The sequence below is a fragment of the Oncorhynchus kisutch genome, linkage group LG17 (genome assembly GCF_002021735.2).
Source record: "Oncorhynchus kisutch isolate 150728-3 linkage group LG17, Okis_V2, whole genome shotgun sequence".
Classification (NCBI taxonomy): Eukaryota; Metazoa; Chordata; class Actinopteri; order Salmoniformes; family Salmonidae; genus Oncorhynchus; species Oncorhynchus kisutch.
Window position 1 is genome coordinate 15535519 of NC_034190.2, and position 24302 is coordinate 15559820.

At 43.0% G+C, this 24302-nt stretch overlaps 1 protein-coding gene across 5 annotated transcripts in view; it reads left to right on the top strand.

Moving 5' to 3' along the window:
* The first annotated feature begins 114 nt into the window (after positions 1-114).
* LOC109907225 (nuclear pore complex protein Nup153) overlaps positions 115-24302 on the top strand; it is a 28438-nt gene continuing 4250 nt past the window's right edge. The window contains exons 1-18 of one of the 5 annotated variants that reach the window (XM_020505065.2): positions 115-304; positions 8949-9162; positions 13655-13933; positions 14175-14302; positions 14526-14654; positions 15470-15586; positions 16086-16130; positions 16205-16258; positions 18504-18632; positions 20109-20294; positions 20516-20629; positions 20847-20951; positions 21066-21150; positions 21248-21349; positions 21586-22155; positions 22370-22561; positions 22738-23577; positions 23755-24087. In XM_020505065.2, coding sequence (XP_020360654.1) covers positions 227-304; positions 8949-9162; positions 13655-13933; positions 14175-14302; positions 14526-14654; positions 15470-15586; positions 16086-16130; positions 16205-16258; positions 18504-18632; positions 20109-20294; positions 20516-20629; positions 20847-20951; positions 21066-21150; positions 21248-21349; positions 21586-22155; positions 22370-22561; positions 22738-23577; positions 23755-24087 — 3700 coding nt within the window. In that variant the 5' untranslated portion in view covers positions 115-226. Of the gene's footprint in view, positions 305-8948; positions 9163-13654; positions 13934-14174; positions 14336-14525; positions 14655-15469; positions 15587-16085; positions 16131-16204; positions 16259-18503; positions 18633-20108; positions 20295-20515; positions 20630-20846; positions 20952-21065; positions 21151-21247; positions 21350-21585; positions 22156-22369; positions 22562-22737; positions 23600-23754; positions 24088-24302 lie in introns of those variants that run through there. The other 4 variants (XM_031795177.1, XM_020505063.2, XM_020505064.2 and 1 more) reach the window with 4 other exon arrangements.

Consider the following 24302-nt stretch of genomic DNA (forward strand, 5'->3'; position numbering starts at 1 on the left):
AATCACATACAAAATTAATACCCTTGTCAAACCAAAGGCCTTTGAAAATGGACATTTCAGGGTTGGTAGAGGAACACAAGCGTGATTAATGCCTAAACTACATTTCCCATAGTTCTCATTTAGGTGAAGCTTCCTTGCAATGAGGGTATGTTGGAGGACTGAGCGCGCTGAACTCTAGGATATGACAGGACGACTATCTGGCGGCTAGTTGAGATTCGATCTAGCCATGGCTGCCACGGGTGGAGGGAAAATTAGAAGCAGAAGATATCATATCGCTTCTAAACCTTACGCCAAAAGCAAACAGGTAAATGAAATGACCATATTCCTGTGGATGTTCCACATTGAAGGATAGCATGTAGTTTGTTAACAGTTGTATTTTCGCTCTTGTGTTATTGTTTTCTTTGAGACATTTTTGTGCGGCCTAGTCTTAGCGCTCATGGCCTCCACGCTGTGTCAAGCTAGCTAACTAGCGAATTTAGCAAAGTGATAGACATTTAGCTGGTTCGGGGAACAAGCTAATATTACCAGCCAATATCTGTTGACAGGTGTGTTTCTTTTTAAGACAGTTACTGTAAGATTAACGGCATCCATACTTATTTAACACGCTGTCGTGTAGAAATATTGAACTTTACTAGGTTAGACGTAACACTGGCTTCTTGTCAAGTTTGCGTACCTGCTGCGTAGCTATGCACTAGCAAGTAGTTATCTAGGTTATGATGCTAACAGTTAGCTAAATGTACAAGCTAGGTATCATTTGTTAGCTTTTCATTGTCTCGCTGCCAACGTCATTGTCATGTAACGTTCGCTATGGCACATCAGTTCTTTGTGGCTTACATTATCTAACTTTAATCATGAAAGTATTTAACTATATATTTTCTATGTTTTTAAATACAGTCGGCAGTGGGGTATATTTCCGTTTCTTAGCCGTTTAGCTAGATACTAGTTGCTAGCTAACGTTAATGTGTAGTGCGCACTGTGATAGTTAACGAGCTCGGTAACGTTAGTTAATAATTCCAGTATTGTTTTAAGTCAACCCACATGGTTGAACACTAGCTAAGCAAGTAAAGGCTAGTTAACGTTACGACGTGGTAACAATCTAACGTTACAAAGCAAAGGCAACACAAATACAATCAGTAAACTAACATTAACTGTCAACATTAGTCCGTGATGGTAGCTATTCAATCTGTTACTATATTTCTTGAAATCAAGGCAATATTATGACCTGGTTTTGTTCATTTCGAAAGGGGCATAAATGTGAGGCGGTGTAGAAACGTAACCAGTCGTAGCCTGGTGAGAACACACCACCAGAAAGGCGGGATACATACGCACCGAGCAGTGTCACTCGATCCCTCTACGTTAGTCGTCCTGCTTGCTAGTTGTAGGCGATTTTTTGTTGTTGTGTCGCTACAGTTAGAAATTGGAATATCTGTGAGTAGTAGCTAACTTGTCCTGCGCTGTTCTTGATATTTATATAGCTACCTAGCTAATTTCTTATTTATCTAGCTAGATAACGGCAGTGAACTGCAAAAAGTAACGTTACTGGGATTTATTGGACTGTTCATCTGATTTTGTGATTTTTGCAGGTAAATTCAATACAGGTCCCACTTATTTGACTTGCAACTAGTCTGTTGGATGCGATTTTAGAATGACTGGTCATGGCTGTCCATGTTGTTTAGAACAGGGTCATTCTAAGTCATATCATTATCCAGATTTTCAGGACCATTAAATACCTTGACATGAAATCCCACAGTAGATTTTCATTGTCTTCAATACATGTCAGTAAATAAATTCATATATTTTCAGATGACAGGTTGGGACAATACACCATTTAGGAGTTTCATATAAATTAATTGTATTAATAGTCCCTGGGCAAAGACAGCAACTGCTACATTGTAGTGATGCACCGATACATATCTGATATTTTCCTTGCCAAAAAACCCCATATAGAGTTACAATTTTATCCTCCTTTTTAAGCATTCTATTACAGTTAAATAGGTAACACATGGATGTAGCGGTCTAAGGCACTGCATCTCATTGCAAGAGGTGTCGCCACAGTCCCTGGTTCGAATCCAGGCTGTATCACATCCAGCTGTGATTGGGTGTCCCATAGGGTGGTGCACAATTGGGCCAGCGTTGTCCGGGGTAGGCCGTCATTGGAAATAAGAATTTGTTCTTAACTGACTTGCCTAGTTAAATAAAGGTTACACACCACAATGACCAAAAATACATTTTGATGGCATTTACCTATGTTCCCATTACCAGTAAGACATAATCAAAACCTATTTCTTTCACTTACTTTCTGTGCTGTTTCGTTGTTCATTTGTTCAGTTGTTTCATTTCCAACCAGGGTTTCTCATACTATGGGGTCTTTGCATATCAAATAACACTATAACACTAGTGTTATTTGACCTGAATATGACTGCACGTCACATAATAATTTAACGTGTTCATAAATTGTTCTACGTAGTTATTACACATTGATTGCGCTATCACTTGTATTTCACATGTCAAAACGATTCATCAACATTTATGTTATGATGCTGGTAAAGTTGTCTTGAGCACCTATAGTGATGGTCATAAATAAAAGCTAGCTAGCTCATGGATGCAAACAATGTTCTTTCCCATAAACATAGCAAAACATAATCTGTTTCAGTAGCTATAGTTAGCTAACTATATAGATAGGTGTCATCTAAAATAACCCTAATTTATAAGACAGTTCTTATTTGATTAATGGTGGTTGGACCATCTATGTGAAGCTAGCCATAGTAAGGATTAGCCACAATAGTGGACTTTGCAGTTAGCCTTCAAAATAAAAGTATGTCATTGACAGTGATGCAAATGAATACAAATAGTAGAATTATGCCATAATTGAATAGATCATGAGGTTGTAATGTTCTATAAAATCAATAAAAGACAATAATTTGTTCATTTGACAATCTGTTAATCTCACTGATGTATTATACTTTAGAATTGCGTTGGGGGCATACTTATTTCACTGTACAGCCTTACCCCATGTCATTGATCCACAATCCATAGGTATCAGTCTAACATCCTTCCCTGCCTATCTAAGGTCTTCAAAGCCAAGTCAACAAACAGATCACTGACCATCTCGAATCCCACCGTACCTTCTCCGCTGTGCAATCTGGTTTCCGAGCCGGTCACAGTAGTGCGCACTGTGACCGTTTTTCTAATGACTGCCTTGCCTGGTTCACCAACTACTTTGCAGACGAGTTCAGTGTGTCAAATCGGAGGGCATGTTGTCCGGTCCTCTGGCAGTCTCTATGGGGGTGCCACAGGGTTCAATTCTCGGGCTGACTCTTTTCTCTGTATATATCAATGATGTTGCTCTTGCTGCGGGCGATTCCCTGATCCACCTCTACGCAGACGACACCATTCTGTATACTTCTGGCCCTTCCTTGGACACTGTGCTATCTAACCTCCAAACGAGCTTCAATGCCAAAAAACACTCCTTCCGTGGCCTCCAACTGCTCTTAAACGCTAGTAAAACCAAATGCATGCTTTTCAACCGTTCGTTGCCTCCACCCGCACGCACGACTAGCATCACCACCCTGGATGGTTCCGACCTAGAATATGTGGACGTCTATAAGTACCTAGGTGTCTGGCTAGACTGTAAACTCTCCTTCCAGACTCATATCAAACATCTCCAATCTAAAATCAAATCTAGAGTCTGCTTTCTATTCCGCAACAAAGCCTCCTTCACTCACGCCGCCAAACTTACCCTAGTAAAACTGACTATCCTACCGATCCTCGACTTCGGCATCTACAAAATAGCTTCCGATACAAAACTCGGCAAACTGGATGCAGTTTCACAGTGCCATCCGTTTTGTTACTAAAGCACCTTATACCACCCACCACTGCGACCTGTATGCTCTAGTCGGCTGGCCCTCGCTACATATTCGTCGCCAGACCCACTGGCTCCAGGTCATCTACAAGTCCATGCTAGGTAAAGCTCCGCCTTATCTCGGTTCACTGGTCACGATGGCAACACCCACCCGTAGCACACGCTTCAGCAGGTGTATCTCACTGATCATCCCTAAAGCCAACACCTCCTTTGGCCGCCTTTCCTTCCAGTTCTCTGCTGCCTGTGACTGGAACGAATTGTGAAAATCGCTGAAGTTGGAGACTTTTATCTCCCTCACCAACTTCAAACATCTGCTATCTGAGCAGCTAACCGATCGCTGCAGCTGTACATAGTCCACTCAATTTACCTACCTCATCCCCATACTGTTTTTATTTATTTACTTTTCTGCTCTTTTGCACACCAATATCTCTGCCTGTACATGACCATCTGATCATTTATCACTCCAGTGTTAATCTGCAAAATTTAAATTTTTCGCCTACCTCCTCATGCCTTTTGCACACAATGTATATAGACTTTTTTTCCCTACTGTGTTATTGACTTGTTTATTGTTTACTCCATGTGTAACTTTGTTTTTGTCTGTACACACTGCTATGCCTAATCCTTGCCTAATCCTTATTGTGGCTAGCTTCTCCGGTTGAGCCTCACTAGCCAGATTAAGCTAGCTGGCTGCTTATAATGTTAGCTTTGGGCAACAGGGTTAAGTGGCTGGCTAGCAATTTTTTTAATGAAGTTCAATTTCAATAGGCGAACAACAAGTGGCCACCTAGCTAATACTTAGTCACAAGGATTCCAAAATCATTGCTAAGAATAATGAAAATGACTTTCTATTGGTCATTTGTTTTCAGGCTGGTTGTATTGGTGCTAGCTAGGTACCCCAGAAGTTGTGGTAGAACAAAAAATGCTTTATTACCAACGCGGTATTGTAAACACATCGTTCATGGTCGGTGTTTGCTTGTTTGCAGACTCTTGTACAGCTTTGATAGTGATGCTGATAGTAGGGGTGGTGCTGGGTTTGCACGTGCAAATTCAAAACACACAACATTCTATAATAGAGCTGTGTTATTTGACGTGTATCTTTTTTGAAACACAAATTAATTACATTATCTTGGCGTTAATTAATTTTGCCTCGCTGAAATGTTCTTACTCTTTCAAATGACTGCTCGACTTGTTGACTGCTCGATCCACACAGCAAACATTTTGGGTTAGGATAGGAATGCTGTGTTCCACGTGTAGTGCAACATTTTGCGTGGTGTCATTATGTCATGTTTGACATTAGGCTGATACCGATGTTGACATTTTTAGCAAATATCGTCCCATTCCAATATGTTCACCGATATATTGTGCATCCCTGCTAGATTGGTCATTGGAAAGTGAAAGCAGAGTCTGTTAGAAGTAATAATAAAGAGCATGTGTAGGCCAAAGCAAACTAGTGGAATATTTGACTTGGAGTTCACTTTAGACAAGTGAACTCAAACTTCCAGTTGGGGTTTTATTTGTGCTTGTTTGGGCCTACATGTCAGCTGATTATTCCATTTGTTTCATTGGACCCCACAAGCATAAATTCTCTCCTATCAACTGGGAAATGCTTGAGGGAAGCAGTAGACCTACTCACTTTTAAATGTACATGTTTGGAATGGTGTCATCACAGCAACTTTTTTTCAGGTTAATGGAGGGAAAAACACGAGCGAAATCACAAATAATTAGGGTTGCGGGGAGGATTTCCAGTAAACCCACTCTCACTTTGTCTGCCATATTGAACTGTGGTGGACCAACAATGTAGCTTCTCTTAACTTTGCAGATAGATTGGACTTCCCTTGACCGTGCATGACCTCCCTTGTAGATTACCCCCCCCCCCCCACACACACACACCTTGGTACTGATATAGGAAGGCCTAGTAATCTTGTTTAAACATGTGTGGTCTCTAGTCAGGAAGTGAGTCATGGAGCTAACCACCCCTAGCTCAGGGGCATATTGTGGTGTTGTAGACTCTTCCAGTCATATAGGAACTCATAAACTTTGCATTTGTGTTTGTCTGGCGCTACGAGCTAGTGTTGACAGAGGGTTTGAAATCAGGCAGCTTTAGTAGTGGTCCTTAATTATGAGTTATGGTTGTGCTGGCACATGTAACAGGACAGATGTAAGTTAAACTGCTGCTCTGTATTACTGTGCAGTGGTTTGAAATGCACGCACAACTTGGCCTTTTTTTGTATTTGAAAAGCGTACAGTCAGTCAGACTCATTGTCCAGTTTGTTGTATAGGCTAGCAGCTTTGGTTCACTTAAACTTCATCTGTCAATTATACACCGCCAGACCCTATTCACCCTCATCTCACTGTTTCAACTGCACACAGAAGTGCTTCCTGGGAGAACAATAAGAGCAACATTCTGGCACGGTCCTGTGGTCTCATGGCCACATTCACAGGAGAAATGCAGCGTCCTTAAATCCGTAGAATCACGAGCTGCGTTCAAAGGCATGCGAGCTCGAACTGGCCCTCAGAGGCTGGGCCTGGTACATGGGTTAGTTAGACTTATCTAGAGTGATTGTTTACACTGGTCAGTTTTTGGTAAAACACTGTGGATTTGGTGTGGACAGGTTGAATAGCAGATGCGCTGCACGACTGGTGCTTTTTACAGATAAGCAGAAGTGGAGTGGAGGATATGGTCGTTATCAAGAGTAGAAAGCTACCAAGAGTAGACTAGCCAATGTACATGTGAAGTGGTGCTAGCAACATCATTTTTACATCCCTTGTCCTTTGTTTTGCTCTATACTGCTGCAACAAAAATGTACCCAGACTTGAGGTTTCTGCAGAACCATTCTAAAAGGACATTTTTAGTGTCGTTAATGGAGCTGGGTAGCACTTAGGGACTATCTTGTATTGTGATATTGGTTTAAAGACCGGAAGCATGTCCATCGTAGGCTTAGATCTACTGTAGAAGATGGGTGTACTGTTATTGCATTATTAACTCCAGTGCCAGGTCCGTGCTGCATCAGACTCCTGTCTGGCCCACTGTTCATTAGTCAAGTTTCCATTGACCCAGGTTTATTTCACAAACGCAATGTCGCAACGGCAGCTACAGGAGAGATGTTCTGAAGATCCACAACATTTTTATCTGTTTGATGGGGTGGGTTTTTCTTTTGTCAAATTTACTTGCAACAAATTATTGTCGAATAATTGAGAAGGTATACGGGGCAAAATATTATCAAAGCTCCAGTCTCTGCATTTAATTCTAAATGCCTACTCCTTGCTTAATCTTTCAAGAATGCCTGACTTACTTCGCAATGCGTTTCTGGTTGGCTGAATGCAAGTTTCACCATCCAATTATTTCAGCTCTACGGTAAGTTTCACCATGGGCAGTGGCTATACATTGGCAGATGAGAATATTTCAAGTGTTAGTAAATTCTTGCATTCGGTAGCCATGATGTGCTTTGTAAGGCTGGTAATGGCTCACATAAACAGCATCATCCCAGATACCCTAGACTCACCTCAATTCGCATATGATGCACAGATGATGCAATCTCTATTACACTGCTCTTTCCCCCAAGACAAAAGAACAGCTATGTGAGAATGATGTTCATTGACTATAGCTCAGTGTTCAACAGCATAGTTTCTTCCATAGTTTTAATCACTAAGCTAAGGACTCTGGGACTAAACACCTCTCTCTGCAACTGGATCCTGGACTTCCTGATGGGCTGCCCCCAGGTGATAAGGGTAGGCACCAACACATCTGCCACGCTGATCCTCAACACGGGAGCCCCTCAGAGGTGCGTGCTTAGTCCCCTCCTGTACTCCCTGTTCAACCACGACTGTATGGTCACACCAAGACAGTTGTGAAGAGGGCACGACAACACCTTTCCCCCTCAGGAGACTGAAAGGATTTGGCATGGGTCCCCAGATCCTCAAAGTTCGACAGCTGCACCAACAAGCGCATCCTGACTGGTTGCTTCACCGCCTGGTATGGCAACTGCTCAGCATCTGACCGTAAGGTGCTACAGGGGGCAGTGCGTACTGCTTAGTACATCACTGGTGCCAATCTTCCTGCATCCAGGACCTCTATACTAGGCGGTGTCAGAGGAAAGGCCAAAATATTGTCAGTCTCCAGTCATCCAAGTCAAGTGTTCTCTCCTACCGCAAGTCCAGCAGTACTGGAGCGCCAATTCTAGGTCCAAAAGGCTCCTTAACAGCTCCTAACCCCAAGCCATAAGACTGCTGAACAATTAATCCAATGGCCACCCTGACTGTTTACATTGTTTTTCCCCCACCCCCCAGTGTTTTTTACCCTGCTACTTACTGTTTTATCTATGCATAGTCACTTTACCCCTACCTACATGTACATATTACTTTGACTAACATGTACCCCCACACATTCTCAGTACCGGTACCCCCTGTATATAGCCAGTTTTTTTTTGTTTCAATAAATATATTTTTTAACTATTTCTTGAACTGCATTTGTTGGATAAGGGCTTGTGAGTAAGCATTTCACTGTCAGACCTGTTGTATTTGGCTCATGTGACATACAATTTGATTTGATTCTATCCATTCTGGCTTTTGCAGGCTACCTAAGACATGAGACAGATAGGTGGGAGGGCATACAGGCTGTCGCCAATTTATTAATGTTGATTTGCCTAAATGGTTAATGGAAACACTTCAACCACTTCATTTTTATTAGACACTGGGTATTAGCAAAAAAAATTGTTATTCTTTGTTGTGACATCATTATATTCAGCTTTTTCTATCGAAAGAAGACCATGGAAACACGCCGTAGCAGATAATTGTTGCATTTATTTTCAATGTTGACGCAATCACTGGACAAGTTAATGGAAACATGGCTACTAAGAGATTTTTAAGTAGGGCTTTGCTTGAGAGGAATGACTTTGATGTGCACCCACTGCTCTGTCTCTCGATCAATACCAAGTAACACATACCCCATAACACATAACAGTAGATGTTCATCATTATGGTTTTTATTTTCTCATTAAATATCAACCTATTGTCCTAAAAGTCTCCCTCCTTCCCATTTCTCTCTCCCTCCACTACTATCTCTACCCTTCTTTCCTCTGTTCACCAGCAGCAGTCGGGCCTGATTAGTCGAGTGACAGACACAGTCAAGAGCATCGTTCCTTCCTGGATGCAGAAATACTTCACAAACGGGGAGGCTACAGAAGGGGGAGGGGCCATGTTGGGGGAGGAGCCGAACAGTCGGGCCCCTCCTAATGGCAGTGAGGAGGTAGACCCCCTTCCTGATGGACGGGACTCTGCGGAGCCCGCTACCAGTAATACAGGTGAGCTGATATGGCATATTATACAGTATATCAAATATATTCATGCTATATGGCAAAGATCTGGCCCATTGGTGTCGTAATATATTTTCATATATTTGATCCTTTGTTTTTGGATTGTGTAGCCTAATTCCAGTCAGTAGTTGTATTTATTATGGATCCCCATTAGCTGCTGCCCGCTCTTCCTGGTGACGGCAAAATATAAGGCAGTTATACAATTATAACAACATTACAATACTTTCATTACAGAATTCACAACACACTAACTTTGTGCCATCAGGCCCATACTTCACTACAGGTCAAATGTTTTAGGACACCTCATTCAAGGGTTTTTATTTTTTATTTTCTGCATTGTAGAATAATAGTGAAGACATCAAAACTATGAAATCACACATGGAATCATGTAGTAACCAAAAAAGTGTGTTTTTATATTTGAGATTCTTCAAATAGCCACCCTTTGCCTTAATGACAGCTTTGCACTCTTGGCATTCTCTCAACCAGCTTCACCTGGAATGCATTTCATTTAACATGTGTACCTTATTAAAAGTTAATTTGTGGAATTTCATTCCTTCTTAATGTGTTTGAGCCAAGATGGCCCTATTTGGTAAAATACCAAGTCCATATTATGGCAAGTACAGCTTAAATAAGCAAAGAGAAACAACAGTCCATTACTTTAAGACATGAAGGTCAGTCAATACGGAGAATTTTTAAATTTCTTCAAGTGCATTCACAAAAACCATCAAGCGCTATGATGAAACTGGCTCTCATGAGGACCGCCACAGGAATTGAAGACCCAAAGTTACCGCTGCTACAGAGGATAATTTCATTAGAGTAACCAGCCTCAGAAATTGCAGCACAAATAAATGCTTCACAAAGTTCAAGTAACAGACACATCTCAACATCAACTGTTCAGAGGAGACTGCTTGAATCAGGCCTTCGTGGCCTAATTGCTGCAAAGGAACCACTACTAAAGGACACCAGTAAGAAGAGACTTGCTTGGGCCAAGAAACACAAGCAATGGCCTTTAGACCGGTGGAAATTTGTCCTTGTGGTCTGGAGTAGGGGTCGACCAATTCATCGGAATGGCCGATTTTAAAGTTTTCACAACAATCGGAAATCGGTGGTTTTGGATACTGATTTGGCTGATTTTTCAAATTTTACACCTTTATTTAACTAGGCAAGTCCGTTAAGAACACATTTTCAATGAAGGCCTAGGAACGATGGGTTAACTGCCTTGTTCAGGGGCAGAACGACAGATTTTTACTTTGTCAGCTCAGGGATTCAATCTTGCAACCTTATGGTTAACTAGTCCAAAGCTCTAACCACCTGCCTCACGAGGAGCCTGCCTGTTATGCGAATGCAGTAAGAAGCCAAGGTAAGTTGCTAGCTAGCATTAAACTTATCTTAAAAACGTAATCACTAGTTAACTACACATGGTTGATGATATTACTAGTTCATCTAGTCTGTCCTGCGTTGTATATAATCGATGCAATGCAGGGGGATGATTTAACAAAAGCACATTTGCGAAAAAAGCATTATCGTTGCACGACTGTACCTAACCATATACACCCATGCCTTTCTTAAAATCAATACACAGAAGTATACATTTTTAAACGTGCATGTTTAGCCTGGCTCGTTGCGAACTAATTTGACAGAATTTGACGTAATTATGACTTAACATTGAAGGTTGTGCAATGTAACAGCAATATTTAGACTTAGGGATGCCACCCGTTAGATAAAATACCGAACGGTTCCCTATTTCACTGAAATAATAAAAGTTTTGTTTTCGAAATGATCGTTTCTGGATTCGACCATATTAATGACCTACGTCTCGTATTTCTGTGTGTTATTATGTTATAATTAAGTCTATGATATGATAGAGCAGTCAGACTGAGCGGTGGTAGGCAGCAGCAGGCTCGTAAGCATTCATTCAAACAGCACTTTCGTGTGTTTTGCCAGCAGCTCTTCGTTGTGTGTCAAGCATTGAGCTGTTTATGACTTCAAGTCTATCAACTCCAGAGATTAGGCTGGTGTAACCGATGTGAAATGGCTAGCTAGTCAGCTGGGTTCGCGCTAATAGCGTTTCAAACGTCACTCGCTCTGAGACTTGGATTGGTTGTTCCCCTTGCTCTGCAAGGGCCGCCCGCGGCTTTTGTGGAGCGATGGGTAACGATGCTTCGAGGGTGGCTGTTGTGTCTATAAGAACATCCAATAGTCAAAGGTATATGAAATACAAATGGTATAGAGAGAAATAGTCCTATAAATACTATATTAACTACAACCTAATTCTTCTTACCTTGGAATATTGAAGTCTGTTAAAAGGAACCATCAACTTTCATATGTTCTGAGCAAGGAACTTAAACATCAGCTTTTTTACATGGCACATATTGCACTTTTACTTTCATCTCCAACACTTTGTTTTTGCATTATTTAAACCAAATTGGTTTCATTATTTATTTGAGGCTAAATTGATTTTATTTATGTATTATATTAAGTTAAAATAAGTGTTCATTCAGTATTGTTGTAATTGTCATTATTACAAATACATGTAAAAAATTGTCCGATTAACCGGTATCGTTTTTTTTTGGGGGGGGGGGGGGGTTCTCCAATAATCGGTATCGGCGTTGAAAAATCATCATCGGTCGACCTCTAGTCTGGAGTCCAAATTTGAGATTTTGGTTCCAGCCGCCATGTCTTTGTGAGACACAGTGTGGGTGAACGGATGATCTCCACGTGCATTTCCCACAGTGAAGCATGGAGGCGGTGGTGTGGGGGTGCTTTGCTGATGACACTGTCAATGATTTATTTAGAATTCAATGCACGCTTAACCAGCATGGCTACCGCAGCATTCTGCAGCGATACGCCATCCCATCTGGTTTACGCTTAGTGGGACTGCCATTGTTTTTCAACAGGACAATGGCTGTGTAAGTGCTATTTTACCAAGAAGGAGAGCGATGGAGTGCTGCATCAGATGACCTAGCCTCCACAATCCACCGACTTACACCAAATTGAGATGGTTTGGGACGAGTCGGACCGCAGAGTGAAGGTTAAGCAGCCAACAAGTGCTCAGCATATGTGGGAACTGTCAAGTGTGCAAAGCTGTCATCAAGGCAAAAGGTGGCTATTTGAAGAATCTCAAATATAAAACACTTTTTTGCTCACTGCATGATCCCATGTGTTTTTTTCATAGTTTTGATGTCTTCACTATTATTCTACAATGTAGAAAATAGTCAAAATAATCATCATCCTTGAATGAGTAGGTGTTCTAAAACGTTTGACCTGTAGTGTTTCTAACACACAATATCCATGTGTACGTGCGTCTATAGTGCGTATGTTTGTGTTGCTTCACAGCCCCTGCTGTTACATAGATGTATTTTTTAATTCTACTGCTTGCATCAGTTACCTGACGTTGAGTAGAGTTCCATGTAGTCATGGCTCTATGTAGTACTGTGCGCCTCCCATGGTTTGTTCTGGACTTGGGGGCTGTGAAGAGACCTCCGGTGGCATGTCTTGGGGGGGGGGGGGGGGTGTATGCATGGGTGTCCGAGTTGTGCACCAGTACTTAAAACCGCTCGGTGCTTTCAACATGTCAATACCTTTCACAAACAGTGGTATTAGTAGTAGTGATAAAGTCAATCTCTCCTCTACTTTGAGCCAGGAGAGATATACGTTCATGTTGTTGTTTGCTCTCTGTGTACATCCAAGGGCCAGCCATGCTGCCCTGTTCTGAGCCAATTGCAATTTTCATAAGTCCCTCTTCGTGGCACCTGACCACATGACTGATCAGTAGTCCAGGTGCAACAAAACTATAGTCTGTAGGACCTGCCTTGTTGATAGTGCTTTTAAGGTAGAGCAGCGCTTTTATTATGGACAGACTTCTCCCCTTCTAGGCTACTGTTGTAAACTGTCATGGTCAAAATACATTTTTACAATCCAGGGTTACTCCAAGCAGTTTCGTCACCTCAACTTGCTCAACTTCCACATGATTTATTACAAGATTCTGGGGTTTATGGTTTAGTGAATGATTTGTCCCAAATACTATACTTTAAGTGTTTGAAATATTTAAGACCAACGTATTCCTTACCACCCAATCTGAATAGAACTGCAGCTCTTTTAAGTGTTGCAGTCATTTCAGTTGCTGTAGTAGCTGACATGTATAGTGTTGAATCATCTGCATACATAGACACACTGGCTTTACTCAAAGCATGACGTGTTGTTAATAAAGACCCCAAAAAAAAGGGGGCCTAGACAGCTGCCCTGGGGACTTCCTGATTCTACCTGGATTATGTTGGAGAGGCTACCATTAAAGAACATCTGTCCTGTTAGACAGCTCTTTATCCACAATATAGGAGGTGTAAACCATAACACCATTTTTGTGCAGCAGACTATGATCGTTAATGTCAAAAGCTGTACTGGAGTCCAACAAAACAATTTTGAAGCTCAAAATATGGATCAACCCATCTTAACCCTAGTAATTTCTCCTCCACCCCTCCAGAGCCTTCGACAAGCAGGTTATCCCTGAACTTCCAGGATGTTCTGTCGAGGCCCCCCCTCAATCGCTCCCACCTCCATTTCCCCTCCCTGGACTCCACCCTGGCCCTGGGGAGCCCAAGCTCCCTTTTCTCCCAGCCCTCCACCCCCTTCGCTGGGGGCCCCTTCGCTGGGGCGTCGACAAGCTTCTCCCTAGTCAAGGAGATCAAGGACAATAGCTCCCAGCACGAGGATGACAATATCTCCACCACCAGTGGCTTCTCATCACGCGCATCAGAAAAAGGTAGTGTGAATTGTGTGTGGTAAGAGTACTGAATCACGTTTTCACCATGAACAATCCTGATGAGTTCTAGAGTCAGCACAATATATTTTAATGGTTGAAAGTGGCTTTGGGAAATAATTTCCCAAATTTTGAAAATAACAGTTTAGCATCCATAGCCAGTACTACTGAAATTCAGTCCTTTGTTACATATTTGCATGACACACGTTTGAGTAATCACACAATGTCTCTTCTCTGTACCCAGATGTACCAAACTTTAAGACCACGTCGCTACCCCAGTTCTGTTCTCCGGAGATGGACCGGCCCCAGCAGTCCCAGTCCAGTCTCAAGAAACCTGCATTCAACCTGTCTGTCTTTGGGACTTCCTCCACTGTGAGTGTCAGTCAGTCAAGTCAGTCCTCCACTGTGAGTGCCAGTCAAGAGTCCGCAAACTGTAACGTTACTTGCTTAGCTATCGATGTTAAGGTGATTTATTTGACCAGCTGCAATAATGACCGATTCGTTACAGGAAAACCTGCATACATACATGTGGCTTGGAAACTGTTGCTTTTTCACCGTTATGACATGCAGCCTCCATGTTTTTCTTCTCCACTAGTCCACATTGAACAGTTCACTGCTGAACTCCAGTCAGTTGGGGGATTCCCCCTTCTACCCAGGGAAGACTACCTACGGGGGAGCAGCTGCTGTTAGAACAGCCCGCTCACGCACAGCCACACCTTACCAGGTAATGCTCCCCACTCCCCTACAACTCACAAGTGTTTTCCCTATTGATTTTCTCCTAGGCAACAAATATCCCCCCTCCCCCCAAAAGCAATATTCTGGCCTGCCAGCACCAACATTTTAATTTCAAATGGATAGGAGATATGTTAGTCAGGGGAAATAGAGCTGTGATGCCCTGTGCTGAATAATAATAGATATTATGTTAGTCAGGGGAAATAGAGCTGTGATGATCTGAATAATAACAGATAGGAAATAGTATGTTAGTCAGGGGAAATGTTAGAGTTGAGAAATCTGCTGTTTTATATTGAAAGTGAAGTGTTATTTTGTTGCCTCAATTGCGTGATCGGGGTGTGCAACTATAGTTTTCCTTCACAGAAAACACATTAATGCAACACATTCGGCAGAAAATAGCTCCACAAAAGTGCATCACTATTTGGCTAGCAGCCACACAAGTAAAATGGCTTTTTTGCAAAAATGATGCATGACAGAATGCACATTTGTGAATTCTCATCCGAGTGGAGAGGTGCAACTGAAGCACACAAGTAGTCTGATGGTTTGCAGAAATTACAATAAGAAGCATTTTAGATCTGTGTTTTTAAAACACAGCAATATATTTCTTATGCGTGATCTTTTTGGTACAGGGTATTAACCTGCAGGCACGACTTGACCAAAGCTCTGCCTTTCCACCACTGCTGTTTCATTAACCTGGCATTCATTCAAACCATGTTTGCCGTTAAACACTTTGTGGCAAATGGGTTTGTAGGAAGTGCTTCTCTATGTAAATAGAATGTGATTGATTGATGTGTATTTCCCCTCTAGGCTCCATTGCGGAGACAGATCAAGGCCAAGCCTGCTGGGGCTCCGCCCTGTGGGGTGACCAGCGCTACTGCCCGACGCATCTTACAGTCCCTGGAGCGCATGTCCAGCCCCCTCGCTGTGTGTACCAATAAAGTTGTTTACATTGAATTAAATATGGAACCCTCAGATTCGCATGAACAATGGCCATTTCATTTTGGCACAATGGCTACAGAACCATCTGATAGTAATGTGTTGTATAGATCCTCTGTGTATGTAGTATTAGTGTCAGCTGTTACGCCTACATTTCTGTCGAAGCCATTTGTAGTGGTGAATCCTCACAAGGAAATAATGTTTACGTGTCAGGCAGTGGAGGCTGCTGAGATGAGAACGGCTCATAATAATGTCTGGAACGGCGCAAATAGAATGGCATCAAACACATGGAAACCATATGTTTGATGTATTTGATTTCTTTCCACTCATTCCTCTCCATCCATTACCATGAGTCCGTCCTCCCCAATTAAGGTGCCACCAACCTCCTGTGGTGTCCACTTGGCTACTAAGCTATGGTAAATATTTCTGTCTCTGTAGGAAGTTATTTATGATAACAAATGCATCATTTGTGTGTTTGTCTTAACAGGATGCCAAGAGAATCCCCTCTACGGTGTCCTCTCCCTTGTCAAAAGTAAGTGTTGTGAATTAATTTCTTCTTTTATTCTCAATTGTTGTCACACAGCTCACATTTCTTATGTCCTGCAGTTCCCTGATGGCAGCACTCTGGACCTTTCACATTTCCAGGCCCCCAAAAAACGGGTAAGTGTTTGAGACACCGACCCTTTATTATGGACATTTTGCTTAGATCATTCATTACAGTAAATAACCAACTAGAGAAATGTGAATTTTGAAATGAAGTAAGTTTTCTAATATGGATGATTGTGAATGGGACAATTGATAGCTACAACAGTCAAAAGCCCTATTCGGACGTGATTTAGTTTTACTGGAGGAGGTTGGGTAAGTAATTGTGCTCGCGCACAGAACACCACAGCTGTAATTTCAGTCGCATCCAAATCTTTCATGTAGTTATTTTTACATTACAGGAGCGTAATAATTCCAGCCAGAATGTTTTTTTGTGAACTCCAAGGTCCTCTGATAATACTAGTCCCGTGCGATTTGACATCTGTGTTTTGAGAGAAATGTCTGAGTTTGACATGTGTTGCTCACGATTTGATCAAGAAAACAATAACTGATTCAATAAATTGAGTGAATGCTGCCCATAACTTTATATGAAGGGCCTACATCTACCAACTTTCACAGTGAATGCTTTTGTCCATATGTTTTGTGGGTATTAATTGAATTTCACCAAATGCATCAATAAAAAATATTGCGCCTATTTAATGTAACCCTTGCTGTTAATAGATCGCAAAGCAGCATACAACTGACCTAAATGTTTGGAAATAAGCTACATTTCTCATCCATAGCCTTAATGCATCTTGGGTGCAAGTGCACTGTTTAACTCGCATCTGAAGGCATTAAGAACGTACAGTGGATCGCTAAAATATTCCAATGATTATGATCGCACTTCCTCAATTAAAATATTATGGTGAAACGATACCAAAGATTATATGGTTTAGAAACTTGGGAACCAAGCTGGAGATATCACTGTGGCCCTATCACCTGGACATGTTGAAATATCTTCGCCTAGAATAAAAACCTCCAGGCTTCTGTCATAACTGTCAATTAGAGAGAAAAAATAAAGAATTACAGGTGGCAGTTGGGGGGACGGACAAATCCCTTCCGAATCGTCTGCAGTAATGGACATTCTGAAGTAATAATTATATAACCAATGTAGTAATATTAGTCCCGTGTGACTAGGGCTAAAGTAGTTTTATGGGTAGTAAAAATAAACGTAGCATTCTATTTATTTTTATTGTGATAATTCAGTAATTTTATTGTGACATGGATTTTGGTCTGTATCGCCCAGCTAGTGTTCATCTTCGATACCCCAATACATTATCTCTTGACACTGACAGCTGACCTTATGGCATTTCAAACCTGGGTTAGTGTTCTCCAGCTGTTAGTCCGCAATGTTACAAACCCCCAACAGCTAACATGCACAGCAGCAGCTGAAACACTATTGGTTGGTTTGAAAAGTGCTGTCACTAGCTCCTCCTACCCTTCTTCCAGTATTGCCATCTGCTGGCGTGGCGTGTCTGCAGTAGTTAACAGGTGTGTCAGCCTGGGTCAGATGATCACCCCTGCTCTGCCGTGTTTATGTCCTGTATGTGATCTGGCGTGTGTTAAAGTAAGCGGGCATTTGTTTGAGTGAGTGTAGAGTGTGCGCTGCTATCTAGCGGGGTCCATTTTTAGTTATGTTAAGGCTGGATGGTCGTCAGTAACTGTTAAATGGTCCCAGCTGTGGCAGCTGGTCACTAGAACATAAGAACAGCCCTTAGCCGTGGTATATTCGCCATATACCACACCCCCCTCGGCACTTATGTTTAAATATAAACATTTACATACCCTGTCAGTAGCGGTGGGGTTGTCTTCCAATACGCTCATTCACATGGACAGGCACTACAAAGCCAGCCCTATTTGCCATAGCTCGGGTCCTTATTCCATTGTACCCGGAAGCTACAGAGACTGAGAGGAACAGAAGGAAACAGTGCTGATTCAAAAAACTAAGTACAATAAATGTCACTTAAAAGAAACATCAAGGCCTGTCTTCGTATTCTTTATACCAAACTGTTACTGAAGGGAGGTAAGAATATGTGTAATGTATGACCTGAGATCGCTAGGTTCAGTCAATCAAATGTATTTATAAAGCCCTTGTTACATAACTGAAGTGCTATACAGAAACCCAGCCTAAAACCCCAAACCGCAAGCAATGCATATGTAGAAACGAGTTAACTTGTGTGTCGACCCACATTGCTAGAATAGGTGAAAATAGGCTTACCAAATGCTGCCCACTGCCAGTGATGGACTTTTAAAATGTTTGTATTCGTGTGTGCCTGGGACACATTGTTTTGAGTATTTATGACTTTTCTGTGTTCCCCTCCAGCTGGACTCTCCCCTCCCCCCAGTCCAGAAGTTGGTTATCCCGGCTGCAGCGTTGGTGTCTGGGAGCCGCCCAATGTCCTTCAGGCCCTCTCTGACCCCCAGGGGCCTGACCCAGACCCCCGGAGGCACGGTGAGGACCCCCACCTCCAGATTGGTCACCTAATGGCTTCTAGGCATCCATACAACTACAGCCAACTAACTATCGATGTGTTGAATTTTTACCCCAACTCAAGACTGTCCATGGCTGTTTCTACATGTTGAATTGGGACCAATTATGATGTCCAGCAACTAGGGCTGGGCGATTTATATCAAGTTAATTAATTTGAATATGTTTGTCATGTTCCAAATGCCTGTATCGCATTCATTTTTCTTTTGGTTTTATGAGTGTTTTATGTATTTTTGTTCTCGTCTCCTTTGTGCTGTGCGCACTACACCTTCCCACTCGCACAGACACCAAGCCCCTGCCCTTCATCACAACGACCACGATAACTTCTTCCTCTGACAACGAGCAGTTTTAAACTCGCTATTTGAGGTTTTGTTCAAAAGAATAGGTCATATGGAGAGACACTTAAACCTTATTTTACTGTAATGGACGAGATGTCTATAAATGTCTCAACTCCTGAAATGTAGAACAGAGCAGACCCTACTAAAATGAGCGCATCAATGACCATGTGGGAAATGAATGCTCAGTTTGTCATGCGTGCTATTGCGGTACCACATACCTCTAGCAGCATCTTAGCCACAGGCTTATTCGCTATCTGTCTAGTCTGTGTTTTATCAATGTGCGATGGGCATGAAAAGACGCATTTTATGTAAGGAATTGGCCCCTCGTTCTCATTCTTAGAAATCTTCTTATCCAGGCAGGCCGCTGGATTTCAACATCTAAACAAAGTGAACAGGCTGTTCAAACAGTTGGTGACTGACAGGAGGGTGTGTTCATAATTCAACTGTCCTGTTGTTTTTTAGCAAGCAAGTTAGATCCAAGTTGGCTAGACTTTAAATACGTGGGCTTGATTGTTTGAGACCTGTGTTAATGTTAAAAAATGGCTGCTACCAGAAGTGTGTCGTCATTAGTGGTGGTGCGTTGTTCAAAAATGACATTTTCATAGACCTACTTGAAAGCCAGATCAGTGATTATTGCAACAAAAAAAAGCACGTTCAACTCTTTTGATCAAATAAATAATTAAGTTATACTTGTGGACGGCTTATTTGGTCTAGGTATGATTTTACAAGCCCTGAATTCATTTGAATATTCCTGGCTGCTTTGAATTGCGGTGTATTGACCTTTTGATTGTGAAACAAAGCTTATTTAGAGATGAAGAAAAACAGTATTTATACTTATTATTGTGCATCCCACATTAGTTTGAAAAAATCTAGATATGATTTGTAGGCTGTATAGCCCAGCCCTACCAACTGAGACCGGCTGACTCTTTTAAAATGCATCCATAAACTGTTGGTTTGGCTGTAGTTGGATAGATGTGTAGAAGCCTTAACAAGCTGAAGTTGTTTTATTCCAGATAGTTGCTTTCCAAATTACAGCCAGTCCATAGAACCAGACGTATTTATGCTTCATGTTTAACCCTACCCTTTACTCCTTCCTTTCCAGCCCACAAGACAATCCCCTCTGATTCCTGAAGCAGTGGCGTATCCTTGTCAAAGCACAAGCAGCAGCAGCCTGCTCACCTACCCTCTGTCCAGCACTCCTGCAACCAGCAGCACAGGGTCAGGAGGAGGGAAGATGAAGAGGGAGAGGACCAGCACAAGACCCTTGTCCAAACGACCTGAAGATGAGGTGGGTACACATCTCTTATCTATATGACCCCTTCTATTCTGTCTGGCGAGAAGTTTGTGATCCAGGCAATAAATGATTGGTTGGTTCTGAAATGTTTCTGGGTGGGTGGTTGGGTTGAAACCATTGTCTAATTGTGCAAGGAAATGATTGCCATATGCGTAGATATTCTGGTTAATGTAAGTACTGCTAATGGTTTTCTACACTCTAACCCCTCTCTTCAGATTGCTGAGCTACCGGCCCTGCCAGCCAACGCCTCAATCAGTCTGCTCAGCTTCCCCAACCCCAAGCCTGTTGTCACTACCACACCTGTCCTGGTGGAGCCCGTCACTAACGAGGTCCGTCCAGCTCCATTTGACTGTGTCCCCTAGGGTACCTTATTTCCTTAAAAGTGCACTACTTTTGGCCCAATAGGGCCCTGCTTTAAAGTAGTGCACTATTTAGGGTGCCATTTGGTACACGGAAATTGACTTTTGATATCTTATGTTGGCTTTACTTCAATGTATCCAAATGTGTTGTCCATCCTAATGACCATGAAGTCTGTCTTTCTTTCAGGTGCCATCGACTACAGCACCCTCCACCCCTCCCTCCACACCTTTCACTTTCTCCTCCCCTATTGTCATGACAACTGCTGCAAGCCCACCATCTTTTTCCCCGTCTGTAAGTCCCGCAGCTTGAGTATACCTGCTATGATGACAGTTTGACCCCCGTAGAATATTGTTTCTGTTCTGACATTCAACAATGGTGAGATTCTGACCATCTTCTGTCTCTTAGTCTGGATTTACCTTCAGTGCACCTGTTGTGAAAATGGGTCTGTCACTATCCAACGGGAAGATGGTCACCCCAGTAGTGGCAGCAGGTAAGAGTAGGATGAGAACAAGATATAAGCCTTGATGTAAAGGGAAAACAATTTCATACTTAATGGTTGTCTTCTGTTTCCATTGGTATCTCTGTAGTGAAGCATGCTGCCAGTGAGAGCATGGAGGAGTTTGAAGGGCCGTTTAAACCAGCCAAGATGTTGAAACAGGGCAGTGTGCTGGAGCTCCTCAAAGGACCTGGTGAGAATGACGGCAACATGAATACAGAACCTTGACGTTTCTAGTAACGCTTTACCTGATCTCTCTCTTATACGACTTACAAGTCATCTGCCATCATTTGTCATTACTTATGTAATTTGTCATGACAGTGTTGTGGCTCTTTTTAATGGTGGGTTTAAATGAGTGTATTTTCAAATAGTGTCTTTATATTCATTTCTGGTTTTAGGGTGGTTTTTAACCCATCTCTTTCCCCATAGGGTTTGCCATTCCTGGTACTCAGACCTCCCCTGTCCCCAAAGCCCCCCAGGAGACCCCAGCCCTGTCCACTGCCCCCTCCCTTGGGGACTTGTTCAAAGCGCCAACAGGCTCCTGGGACTGTGACGTCTGCATGGTTAGGAACAAACCCACTGCCACAAAGTGTGTGGCCTGTATGACCCCACATCCAAACTCTACTTTAGCGAAGACTGACAGTGAACACTTCACAACGTTGTCCGGGCTGGAGGGTTCCACCACTACTACCGCTGCTGGTTTTGGAGCCCTGTTCACAAAGTCTGCGGGAAGCTGGGACTGTGACACTTGTCTGGTTCAGAACAAGCCTCAAGCAGTCAAATGTGTCGCCTGTGAGACAGCCAAGCCTGGGACTGGTGTTAAAGCCACACTGACTCTGCATGCCTTCTCGGAGGCTAAGACTCTGCCCGCTGCTGCCCCCTTCTTGGGCTTCGGGGACAAGTTTAAGAAGCCGGAGGGAGCGTGGGAGTGTGACATGTGCATGGTGCAGAACAAGGCGCAGGACATCAAGTGTGTTTCCTGTATGAGCACTAAGCCAGGTAATGAGAAGAGGGAACAACCTGGTTGTTTTTTTTGTTTTAGTAATGTTTTTTTCTCATGAAGTTGCCATTGAGAGTGTTTGTCTCAATACTGCTATCTTGGCCCACTGTTAATTTTGCATCAGAAGATCTTCAAGAAAGTATTTTAAAGAAATCTGGTGCAAATTTATGTTTACATTTTTGCTTATCGCTCATATCTTCATCTACCTAACAGGAGTGACGGCAGCGACTCAGTCTCTAACTCCCGCCCCTGTCAGCATCACTCCTCTACTAGGCTTTGGGGCCCAGTTCAAGAAGCCAGATGGAGCGTGGGAGTGTGACGTGTGCTGTGTTCAGAACAAGGGAGCAGACCAGGCGTGTGTGGCCTGTCAGACCCCTAAGCCTGGGGCTTTAGTAGAGCCTAAAGGTACGTACAGCTGTCAACTGCCATCTTTGTGTGTTATAGAGGCTTCGTTAGAGGGCTTTGTCATTGTAGCAAGATCTTTGATATTAGTGAGGAGAGATGTGAAGCCTGAACTAGGCTAAGGAAATTTATACAGAATACTGAAGTAGTTAATTAATGTGATCCTCCGTCTCTTTCAGCATTCGGTTCTTCGTCATTTGGTATCCAGTCCTTGTCTGACACTTGCTCAGGGGGATTCAAGTTTGGCATGGGGGTGTCATCGGACTCGGCCTCTGGTTCTGGGGGCTTCAAATTTGGCGGCACCCTCTCTGACTCCTCTTCAGGGGGCTTCAAATTCGGTGCATCTGCTTCATCAGACACCACCTCAACAGACACCAGCAGCTCTGCAGGCTTCAAATTTGGCAGCTCCACAGAGGGCTTCAAATTTGGAGCATCTACTGCTTCCACCCCTGCAGCGGACGAGGGGAGGAAGGCTGAAGCCCTGAGTATGGGTGCCGGGTTCAAATTTGGCATCAGCGGTGGGATCTTGTTCGGCACTACAGCAGCTGCTAGCACGGAGAGCAAACCCTCAGACGGAGGGTTCTCCTTTGGACTATCAAAACCGACAACCACCACCTCTACTTTAAGCCTTCCTGTCTCTACAGAGAACAACAGTGGAGCTTCTACAGAAACCACCACAACAGCATCAGCTCCTATTTTTGGGAAGCTGGCTGAGCCTCCTACCCTGGCCACACCACTAGGGGGCAGCATATTTGAGGAATTGCTAGAGAAAGACAAGGACCCTTTCACCTTTGGGAAGCCTGAGAAGGAGGCCTCTATGGGGTCTGGGTTCCTGTTCAGTGCTGCTAGTAAAGGGGCGGAGGCATCGGCTCCCCCTGGAGGCTTTTCCTTCTTTATGGTAGATCCATCTGCAGACCAGCCCAAAGCACCTACCTTCACATTTGGGAAGCTGGCAGACAGCGAGACCCCAGCAGCAAAAGCCCCTAAGCCCTCATTCAGCTTTGGGCAAAGCGCTACAGGTGGGAGGGATACGCTGCAATAGTTAGTTCATGTTATTATTAACTCATTTTGTATTTGTCAATTCTTTAAATGGACGTTCTACTATAAAATTGATACTTTTTTGTGTGAATGTACACATTGTCTGCACCTAAACCAATCATTCTTTAATTCAGTTGTTTTTGTTGTTTTTCTTGCAGATGCTGCAGCCTCAAAGCCAGTGTTTGGGTTTATGTCAACCACCACCACCTCTACTTCCACCACCCCTGCCCCCAGGCTGTTTGGGCCCACCAGCAGCACTACCCCAGCCCCTATCCCAGACCCCAGGACCTTCCTGTTTGGGCAGAGTGCCTCCAATGAGGCCACCCCAGCCAAGTCCTTCTTGTTTGGGCAGAGCCAGGACAGCCTGCCTGCCCCTGCAGCTTCCCTGAACCCTGGCTCGGCTCAACCATTCCTGTTTGGGTCTGGACCTAACACTGCTGCTCCCTCCTTCGCTTTTGGAGCGGCACCGCTCTCCACTGCCTTATCTACAGGTTGGTTCCTTTTAGTACTTACTTATTTTCAAGGAACATAGTTTTTTTCATCCCGAATGATGCCACTGTACTATTTTACTGTGAATTGATAGTGTTTTGCTTTTTCTGTTCACTTCTCTTGATGGAATATGTGTAGCTGTTGACTGCATTGACTAATATTTTACCCAAGATGTTTTTCCACTTACGTGCTCTTTTTCTGTTGGTTGAAATGTAAT